The 11,101-nt window shown below is 45.8% G+C and overlaps 2 protein-coding genes across 2 annotated transcripts; both read right to left on the bottom strand.

Annotated features, from left to right (window-relative positions):
* Nucleotides 1–1,959, bottom strand: LOC136653954 (olfactory receptor 4Q3-like). Its single transcript, XM_066630819.1, has 2 exons — nt 1,941–1,959; nt 1–944 (listed from the first exon to the last, which is right to left on the bottom strand). Exons 1-2 carry the CDS (start codon nt 1,957–1,959, stop codon nt 1–3), a joined length of 963 nt encoding a protein of 320 aa, XP_066486916.1.
* Nucleotides 1,960–9,764: 7,805 nt separating this feature from the next.
* LOC136653953 (olfactory receptor 4Q3-like) lies at nt 9,765–10,694 on the bottom strand. The gene has a single exon (XM_066630818.1). It carries the CDS (start codon nt 10,692–10,694, stop codon nt 9,765–9,767), a length of 930 nt encoding a protein of 309 aa, XP_066486915.1.
* Nucleotides 10,695–11,101: the final 407 nt, after the last annotated feature.

Below are 11,101 nucleotides of genomic sequence, written 5' to 3'. Positions count from 1 at the left end.
TTAAAGCAGCAAGAAGCGTTTACATTCATTTTTCAACTTCCCCATGGCTCCCTTCACCTCCTTGTTCCTCAGAGTATAGATGAGGGGATTGAGGGCAGGGGTGACCACCATGTAGAATACAGCGGCCATCTTGTCCACCTGGTTTCCAGAGGCAGGCTTAAAATACACAAAACCAATGGGCCCATAGTAGAGGCCAACCACCATCAGGTGAGAGCCACAGGTGGACAGAGCCTTAGTACCACCCTTCCCAAAACGGCCACAAAGGGTGGCCAGGATGATGACATAAGAAACCAGCAAGGACAGAAAACAAGGTAAAATGATTAAGCCATCACTGATCAACATGAGTATTTCAGCAATATAGGTTTCTGAACAGGACAGCTTCATTACCTGTGGGATTTCACAGAAGAAATGATCAAGCACATTTGGTCCACAATATGGTTGTTGGGACAACACCACTACATTAAAACTGCCATGAATGAAGCCTCCTGTCCAGCAAAATATGATAAGATGAAAGCAACATTGTCGGTTCATGATGGTTGCATACCTCAGTGGGTGGCAGATGGCCACATAACGGTCATAGGCCATGACCGAGAGGAGGAACATTTCTCCACCAGCAAAGAAGTGGCCGGTCATTATCTGAGCCATGCAGCCTACAAAAGAAATGGTTCCACCCTTGTTCACTAGGTTAGCTGCTAGTTTGGGGGCTGCTACAGAGCCCATAGAGATGTCAAGGAGGGACAGATTGGCCAGGAAGTAATACATGGGGCACTGAAAGAGCTTGGGCTCCAACCACACAGTCACTATGATTAGCAAATTTCCCACAAGGACAGTTGTGTAGCAAGTGATGACCAGGGTTAAAAGGAAGAGCTGGGCAGTGCGGGAGCCAGAGAAGTCCAGGAAGACAAACTCTGTCACAGTGGACCCATTCATCTTGATGGTTGGTCCTAGTGGGAGAAACAAACAGGATCTTGTTAATCCTTCAAATCCTGCCCATCAGGCAGCCCAATACTGGCCTGCCCTACATCTAAGGTGGGTTTGGGGCCCAAAGCAGTGCAGCATGGGAAAGAGGAATCATTTCCCCTTTTCTCCGCTAAAGCAGCAGCAACCCCCATGGGGCTACTTGGATCTCTGCCACCCCAGGACGTGGTACAGATCTGAGCAACCCGAAGCTGCTCTGGGCTGCCCAGGAAAGGAGATAGGATTCGACCTAAGTGCCAGATCCTGGCCCCACCCCTCCTTTTCTCACACCCGCTCTCCCCAAAACACCTTCCTCCCATCCTCCCCACACCCCCTTCAGACCCTTATGCTGGCCTAGCTCAGCCAGCATGAGCTTACCATCCAAGCAGGGCTTAGACCTTCCTCCTCTCCCAGTGGAGCAAAAGTGCTTTTCAGCACTTTCCCCACACTGGCAGGCTACAGCAAAGGAGTTGACCCATGACCATATTAGGGTTGAGCCCTCACAGACTTTGCATGCAGAAGTTCCCAAGTTCGAAACCTACCCTTGCTCTGCAAAAAGACTCCAGATGGAGACATAATGAAAAGACCTCAAATAGCAGGGCAGTTCAGGCTTACCAGGCCATTGTGATGAAGTAGCCAGAACATTGTGAAGAGGTTTATCTGCCTTCTGGGGGAGGGGGGTGTCAGGGTCCCCCAGGCAGGACAAAGCATACCCCCAGGTAGCTACCTCACTGCCACCAGCCCAGGATCACTAGAGGGATTTCCTGGGCTGAACCCCCTTCCTTATAATATAAACTATTGAGTAGGTCCTCTTTAGCCTCTCTCTTAACTCTCTAGGGCTGTGGTTTTCAAATTCTCTGGGAGTTTGAAACCCACAGTAAGTCTTTGAGGGGTGGGGGAGGCAGCAGGGGCAGAGGGAAGGCAGCAATACGATCCCCAGGATCGCATCACTGAGGGGGTTGCAGGGACTGGGATGCACTCACCAGTCCCTGCAGCAGCCATCCCTGAATTTAATTCCTCTCACTTATTCACAATACCAGAATCACACTAACTCTCCTTCAGATCTCCCCCACCAAGGAGGCAGCAAAGTTCCCTTCTCCTAAGGTTTTCATCCACTTTACCAATGAACCCAACCCTTCTCACCTGAATCTTTTACATCTGAGGAATCCCAGCTACTCTAACACCAAAGGAAGAAAAACAAAGACCTGGATGAAGCATCAGTTTCATGTCAGGGGGATACGGTTGTCCCTGTCTTAGGGGCTTGTGAGTTCCTCTCTCCTACTTGGGTTGGGCTGTTTGTTTATCGGATTCTTTTTCTTTCTTATTGTTTCTGCTCTTGTTGAAATAGCTGCTCTTTTCTTCCTCGGGTCAAGTCAAGGCCTAAGCTATGGTGGGTTTTCCTGTGTGTGGGACTGCTTTAATCCCTCAGATCTTCCTCCGGGAGGGAGATGACTGGGTGACCTTGTTCATTTCCTCTGTCTCCATCCAGCCTACCTCAAATGTCTGGTGTGAGGGGCAAAAAAGGGAATCTGTGTCTGAGCTCTTTGGATGAAATAATGTCACACATACCATGGCTCTGACCAGCTCATTAAGCAACTTCATTGTTCCACAATGATTTCCACCCCTTCTCCTCATTATGGGAGATCTGAAGGAAGATAATAATGTGGATTTAGGCAGTGTCTTATGACAACTGCAACAAATGGAAATATCAAAATATTAATTGGTCGAGAGGAGGTTGAACGTCTGGAAGAAATCATCTTTTTAGGGTCACTGATGCAGCTAAGAAATTAAACACTGAATTATGCTGGGTTGCACAGCAATGATGAGTATGAATCAAATATGAAAAAGTAAGAATGTCAGTTTAATGACCAAGTTCAATTGGTCAGTTTAACGACCACTTGTCCAATAGTGTGGACAAGATTAGTCCACACTATTGTGTCCACCATAACTACATATGCCTGTGAAAGTTGTATGATGAAAAAGTTGCACAGAAGGAAAATTGATTCTTTGGAGCTATGGTGTTGGAGGAGGGACTGCAAAGATAACAAATAAAGAAGCGCTACAGCCCCATAAAACCAGACATGTCACCAGAAGGCAAAATAATAAAAAAACTTAGACTTAGACTGCAATCCTAACCACACTTTCCGGAGAGTAAGCCCCATTGAACAAAATAGGACTTACTTCAGAGTAGACCTGACTAGGATTGTGCCCTTAGTTACTTTTGCCATGTTATGAGGTCAACATCTTTCAAGAATGACGTTATGCTTGGAAATGTCAGTGGCAAAAGACGACAAAGAAAGTGTCCAAAGAACATGTTGGCTGGATGTAATGAAAGCACACTGGCCAAAATATAAAGCTATTGAAAGAAGTTGTACAAGAACGGAAATCACGGAGAGAGCTGGCTCATGGGATCTCCAAGGGTCGAATACGTCTGAATGGATAATACGATTCAAAATACCCAGTGATATCAATAATTTTAAAAACTCCTCTATAACTCAAATATATAAAATTGCTCAAAAGCAATTTCCATACTTTATCTAGTCAGTTGCTATGGAGGTTGGCTCTTCACGGTCTATCATTTTCATTATTTTACTGATTTCAACCCCTGTGTTGGGTTAAGGTCTTTCTTTAAAAAACTGAAACTCCCTTGGAATGTTACAGACTGAATGGCATACCAAAAAAACCAGAAGTTCCCAAACTTTTTAGCATTGGGAGCTATCTAAAAAGAAGTTTCACTTTACCAGCTGCTCAAACCTGTGGCTATAATGGTGGTTAGGCAGCACTGCTCCCCAGCACAAATAGCAGGTTGCTTAACTCTTGATGTACGAGGCCTATTTGGCCTCGTCAGTTTCACAAACCACCAAAAATTTGGTTGTGACACACTGGTGCGTCCCGGACCCACAGTTTGGAAACCAATGTAATAAACAATCACTACAGCAATATCAATAGCAGTAGTAATGACTCATTGCTGGGAGGGTTTGAAAATGCTGTTTACCTTGCTCAGAAGTGAGCCCATTGCTTTCAGTTAGACATAGGCTGTAATAATCCTACCTTAATAGAAACAAACTCCTCTCTGAATTGTCAAAAAATTAAACATGTATGAATTTAGATTTTAAAATGACCAGCGCTTGCAAAACAAGGAATAGCCAAAGAAATTCAAGAGTCTCCAGAAATTCAGAAACAGCCACAGTACTCACTCCTGCTGCAATCCACACTCAGAGGGGATCCGGGCAGGTACTCTCCATCACAGAGATCAAGACTTCATTGCAAGGCAATCCTTCATCCTCTATGCTTCATGATCTTTCAAAAAGGCTCAGAAAAGATGGAAGAGTTCCAGGTGAGCAAGAGGAGATGGATGGATTTGGAAGGTAGTGTGGTCCAAGATGATGCTCTTATGAAATGAGAGGATGGAGAATGAGAATAAGTTACTTCATGCAACTATGCAAATGGAGAATGGGAGTGAGAATACTCATTCCTCCCCATGGCCAGATAGCTTTCACCTCACCTGGAAATCAGCATAGCTTGTGAAGTTCTCCTTGACAGTCCCCTTCTGCAATCTGAGGATTTCATCATCCTTGCTGAAAGCTTGTGGTGAAGACGTCAGCCTCCGGACAGTGCCAACCACTGTTCAGACCCAAGTGGGTTAATTACAAAAGATTTGAAGTTTTTGCAAGCAACAGAACTTTAGAGGGCCAGTGTGCTTTCTCCAAGTATTTTTTTCCCTCTTGAAAGCAGAGACGATGTCAGCAGAAGTTGAGCAGTTCGTTTATTTAATTTGTACCCCAGCCATCATCAGTGTGGCAAAGAGAGTTCCCTTCATCTTTTAACCTTATAACAACCCTGTCAAATAGATTGCTCTGACAAATAAGAACTGGTTCAAAATTCACCCAGCTGTGTCACAGGCAGCTCAATTATATCCCCCCATCAGCCTACGTGATGTAAAATATGCACTGCATGCATCCTATGGGGGGACGACTAGACAACTTGGAAGAAGTACAGGTTGAGCCTACTTATCCATGGATTTTGTATCCGCAAATCTGGCTCAACAAGGGTCCTTGGGACCCATGAGTCAGATTTAGCCCAACTCGAAGCCTACAAAGGCGACTGGAGTTGTGTTCTAAGGCTGCTGGGATGTCTTAGAAGGTCACTTCCATTTTTGCGTCAAAACCAGAAGTGACATTTTAAAGTCTTTTAAGGCTTTTGGAAGGCCTACGGGGGCTTCCCCAGCCCTCCAAAGGCCTTATAAGGCCTTAAAACGTCACTTCTGGTTACGACGCAAAATTAGAATTTACCTTCTGAGGCCTCCCAGAGCTCCAGCTGCCTTCAGAGACTGTGTATCTGCCTTCGGAGATCCCTAACTGTGGTTTTTTTATCCACGTTTTCACTGGTGTCGGGAGGGGGGGCGTGTCCGAGAATGGCTCCCCCTCAGATACCAAGGCACCAGCTGCATATAAAAATATTTTTTGTTTACCTCCATGTAAGCCTCCTGGCTACCAATAGACCTATGCCAGGTAAGTCAAGGAGCAATAAGGGGGTGTGGCAGGCTATGAAAATGCAGATAGAATCCCAGCGTGCTTGCCGCTGAGATCCATGCTCTCCCACCCTCAGTCTGCCCTGCCTACCCTGCTCCGCATACTGAACTGCCCCAGAGCCACCCACACTGGCATGCTACCTGCTACAGTGTAGGCAGGATGTGACACTAGTGTGCACATGGGGGTCTGGCAATTTATACCAGCAGTCTCAAAGTGCACAGTAGTGGTATGTGTTTCACAACACCTGACTAGGATCTCGCGATCCAGTGATGATCTAAGCCCAGATAGGAATGGGTTCATAAGGTTGAAATCCAAAACACATTTACTTATGAGTAAGACTGTTCAGAAGAATGGTACATACATTTGATAGATAAGCATAGGATGGTGCTGTAAGTCCCTTTGGTCTAACAGTCTCAGTCATGCTCCCCCCCCCCCCCGGACGGATGCAGCCACACAAAAACAGCTTGTGCTGCATCTGCAGGGGGACCAATCCCAGCAGTCTCCTCTGGGAAAGGGACATTTGCTCCTTTACCCAGGGGTAAGCTTCTAAGGCTGGCACCACCTATAGACCTGGCACAACTTTAATGGACTGGTGAAGGTAAATCAGATATGGGAAGGGGGTTAAGATTCAGCGGTTGCCAGCGTTACCAAACCTAGCCGTTTCCAGAACCAGATCTGCCTTCCTCCCCATCCCATCACTGCCCCATTCTGCCCTTCCCCTCCCCATGCTGCCAGATTACGTGACGGGCGGGTGGATCTCCTGCAGCTGAGTTTATAAACGGGACTACCCAGGCCTCTCCAGAGGTGGAGAGACACTACTCAGACACTACTGGCTAGCAGCACTCCAATCTGGCGCCTCCCCTCACGGGGTGTCCAGGGCATATGCCCTACTAGCACAGCCCTGGCTATCTCTTTGGCTGCCATAATGCAAGTTCCTTCAGTCAGGACGGTGGTAGAATTTGGCAATATGTCTAGCAATTTAGCCAAAGGACCCACATTGGTTCCCCCGCAAATTTTTCACTGAACAAATTCTATGCTTCTTGCAGTGAACACACACAATTTCCTCAGTCCTCGGTCTAGAAGATCTCTTCAGGGTCCACAGTTTAATACAGTTGGTCCACATCTTGTGTGTGATACACTTGCTCAAATTCAACTTCATGTAGCTGGCAAACCAAAAACAGAAAATCAGGAGTTTAAAGACTGCAGGTGATTTCACCCACCATTCCACTTAATAAATACATGCCCTGGATGGAGCCTCAAACTGGAGAATGAAGCAGCTGTTCCATGTCAAGTCCTGCCTGTGTCTTGCATTTTTAAAGGGACATGCATTTTCAGGATGTTGGGGATTTGCAGTGCAATTTTTAGTACATGCTATTTTAGTTTTGTGCTCTGGACTTTGGAACATAACCCTCACATAGGGCAAGGGGCGACTGTGCAGCAAAATATCAATGTGATCCTATTGACTGTTCTAGTGCAATAATGGACCAAAGCTACTGTGAGTACGCTCACGTGGAAGTCAAACTGCAAGGGTTGTATTGGAGAATATTGTTTGTTTTGGAAGGAGGAATTGAATTATTGGTGCTTTTGGAAACATTTGGAAATGTTTGGAGGTGAGCAAGATCAGGGCTTTTTTTCTAATGGAACATGGGGGGACGGAGTTCCGGCACCTTTTTGCAGGGGCCCCTCCCCTTCGGAGGCATTCCAGGAGGGGGGGAGCAAAACAGAGGCAGAGTAGACAGGCACAGGATTTGACTCTAAGGCTGTCATCCTATCCACAGTAAGCCCCATTGACTAAAGTGGACTTCTGAATAGACATGCATAGGATTGGGCTCTTAGGTTGCAATCCTAGGCACTTTTCTGGGAGTAAGCTCCATTGACTAGAACGAGATTTACTTCAGAGTAGACATACCTAGGATTGGGCTCTTAATCCTGGCAGAGATATATATCTGCACCCGTTTTCATATGCTAAGGGCAGGTGGAAAGGGATTCTACGTGTGTACAACATGCTGTCCAGCCTTGCCAGAGATCTTCCTCATCCTTCCCCCACAAGCATGCCCTCCGCCAGCCAGTGTTTGTAGCTCCTCTCCAGCAATGCAAAGCAGCTGATCAGGGCAGCAGAGAACAAACAATTGCATGCCAAGCGCCTTCCCAAAGAGTATTCTGATATCTGAATTAAACCATATTTAATCGCTTGTTTGCAAAAATAGCTGTTTCTATGTGCACCTAAGGACCCCTCTCATGTAAGAATTCCTTTTTTGTTCTTACTCCCACAGTTGCTTAGAGTAATTTTGCTACATGGAACTCATGTAAGCCATTTTTTGGAATCTATTCACTGCTTCCTCTCCTCAAAGTAGTGCCACACTACATACTACACGCTACAAGTGCACCTGTACAGTATTTTTCCCCATGTGTAGAAAAGTAGCTAAGGGGAAGGGTATGTGGAGATTGACAGCCCAATCCTATGCATGTCTACTCAGAAGTAAGTTCATCTTTAGGGGGGAAGCACATAAAAAATATTTTATTTCTCCAATAAAAAATGGTTAATAAATAAATAAATAAATAAATAAATAAATAAATAAATAAATAAATAAAAGATTAACAAGTTGTGAGTTCCTGCACCTTTTTTTTCACAAAAAAAGCACTGAGCAAGATCATCCAAGATCTTCTAGCACCAGAGGGTTGGAACTCAAGGTGACCACCAGCTCTTCTTGGCTGACGCATCAGCAGGTACAAGGAGCTGCCACTGCTCTCCCTCTCGCTCCTTCTCCACTACTTTCTGGATTTGGAAAAATGAAGTAAACTGAGCAGAAAGTGGAGGAGAGGAGTATAATGTGCCCCAGGAGGTGTTCTAGTTCGACACTCTCCTTCCCTCCATGTCTCAATGCGTTCACAATTTGCACCTGAGACAAGTGCCCCAGGAGTCCTCATGGCTGTGCTGACAGTGGCTTTGCCATCTGTGTGGCTGAGGCCTTAATAAGGTCCAGCATCTGCTGAGCCCTACAAGTCAGTAGGGCTGAAAAATACCACTGTTTTCACTCACTAAAATGTGAGAACCCGTTGCTACTTCCTCCCTGTCCAAGCATTCATGATTCACCCTTGAAAGATTGGGCTGTGATGTGATATGTACAGATCTACAAAGTGTGCCAAAGCTTGGCATGAGAGCGGCTAGAGTATCCTCACAGACACTGCCCCCCAGAAAATTCTGGGTTCTTGTCTCACCGTGCATGGCCTTTCTCTCAAACATTCAGGGGGCTGTCTGAAGGTTGTCTGCAAGGGAGCCCTCAAATCCTTGGGCCAGCCCTGACTGACTGCCACTCTGCACTAGAAAATGGCAGATAATTTCTGTCAGTTGCCCAGGGTGGAGCTTGGATGAGGCTCGAGCAGGAAGTGGAAGGAGGACATGCCTGGCTGGATCAAATAAAAATCCCGCTTGTCCAGCACTCACTTTTCATTGATGTTCAGCCATGAACGTAAAGCAACAGCCTTTCCATTGTTTTACTTCTAGTGGGAATTCTGAGAAATCCTGAATCAGAATAGTGTTCTTCTGTGTCAGTGATGAGAGACATCAACTTATATATCAATTAAGCAGCTTCAGAGTTTTAATTTATATGTCACTTTTCAGCAAAAAAGAACTTCACAAAGCAGTTGATGATTCAGTTGTCCCCTTTCCCAACAGGGTTGATAATCTAACAGGAAGCAGAAAAAACACCAGGAAGCAGAACAGACATTGTGCTCAGGAGAACTGGAATAGTTGCTGCCCCTTCCCCCAACTAAATATAAGAGATGCACTAGTTTAAAATGTACCTCTTTACCCAGCTATAGTAGAGAAGCTATCCCTAATGGCCTCCATTCTTAGGATCCCGAATCACGGTTGTATAGGCTGTATCCCATGCTTCCTTGACTTAGAACAGTGTGAGGACACACAGGACAGGATTCACCGTTTCTCCAATGGGAACATGCCCCAGGCATGAGCACAAAATCCATCTGTACATTAGTCTGCATACTACGATTAATAAATGCTTTGCTAGTATCAGTAACTTCTCTTAGTGATTGAACACTAGAGAAGCAGTAGTGTTGCACTCACAAACACCATCCATTCTGATGCTATCAAATTTGAAAGCAAACTGAGCAGTCCAAGAAGTAATGCTACATACATGGAGATTAGAGATGCTCTGAGAAAGCTGGTGATTGGAAGCCCTCTAGCAGTTGCTTTGAGGGTGCATATACATAACAATTCATGTAGCAGGAAAAGGAAAATTCACACATCTGCTCCTGTTAAAGCAGCAAGAGGCGTTTACATTTGTTTTTCAACTTCCCCATAGCTCCCTTCACCTCCTTGTTCCTCAGAGTATAGATGAGGGGATTGAGGGAAGGTGTGACCACCATGTAAAATACAGCAGCCATCTTGTCCACCTGGTTTCCAGAGGAAGGCTTAAAATACACAAAACCAATGGGCCCATAGTAGAGGCCAACCACCATCAGGTGAGAGCCACAGGTGGACAGAGCCTTAGTACCACCCTTCCCAAAACGGCCACAAAGGGTGGCCAGGATGATGACATATGAAAGCAGCAAGGACAGAAAATTGGGAAGAGCTACCAGACTGTCATTGATCAACGTGAAAATCTCAACAACATAGGTTTCCGAGCAGGACAGCTTCATTACCTGTGGGAAGTCGCAGAAGAAATTATCAAGCACATTCGGACCACAATATGGAAGTCGGGCCACCAGCACTGCATTAAGACTGCCATGAATGAAGCCTCCTGTCCAGCAAAATATGATAAAACGTAAGCAACGCTGTTGGTTCATGATGGTTGTGTACCTCAGTGGGTGGCAGATGGCCACATAACGGTCGTAGGCCATGACAGAGAGGAGGAACATTTCTGCACCACCAAAGAAGTGGAAGGTCATTATCTGAGCCATGCAGCCTACAAAAGAAATGGTTCCACCCTTGTTCACTAGGTCGGTTGCTAGTTTGGGGGCTGCTACAGAGCCCAAAGAGATGTCAAGGACAGACAGATTGGCCAGGAAGAAATACATGGGGGACTGAAAGAGCTTGGGCTCAGACAGCACAGTCACTATGATTAGCAAATTTCCCATAAGGACGGCTGTGTAGCAGGTCGTAACCAGCGTTAAAAGGAAAAACTGGGCAGTCTGGGAGCTGGAGAAGTCCAGGAAGACAAACTCTGTCACAGTGGACCCATTCATCTTGATGGCTGGTTCTAGTGGGAGAAACAAATAGCATCCTGTTAACCCTTCAGATCCTGCCCATCTAAGATACTTTCCATGCATAATTTCCCAAGTTCCAGCCTACCTGTACCATGCAAAACAGATCTTAAAAACTTCAGATGGAGACATGATGAAAAGATCTCAAAAAGCAGGGCAGTTCTGGGTTACTGGGCCACTGTGATGGAGTAGCCTGAAGATTCTCCTACCTGCTGGGGAGGGGGGAAGTTGGTTCCTAGCTTAGGAGCTTGTGATTTCCTCTCTCCTACTTGGGCTGGGATGTTTGTTTAGCTGATTCTGTTTCTTACTTATTGTGCCTGCCCTTGTAACAATAGCTGTGATTGTCTCCCTCTGTTCAAGTAATGTCCTTAGCCATAGTTATTTTTCCT

This window comes from Tiliqua scincoides, chromosome 5 (genome assembly GCF_035046505.1).
Source record: "Tiliqua scincoides isolate rTilSci1 chromosome 5, rTilSci1.hap2, whole genome shotgun sequence".
NCBI lineage: Eukaryota > Metazoa > Chordata > Lepidosauria > Squamata > Scincidae > Tiliqua > Tiliqua scincoides.
The sequence above is the reverse complement of the archived record's forward strand: the minus strand, read 5'-3'. Positions and strand labels throughout refer to the sequence as shown.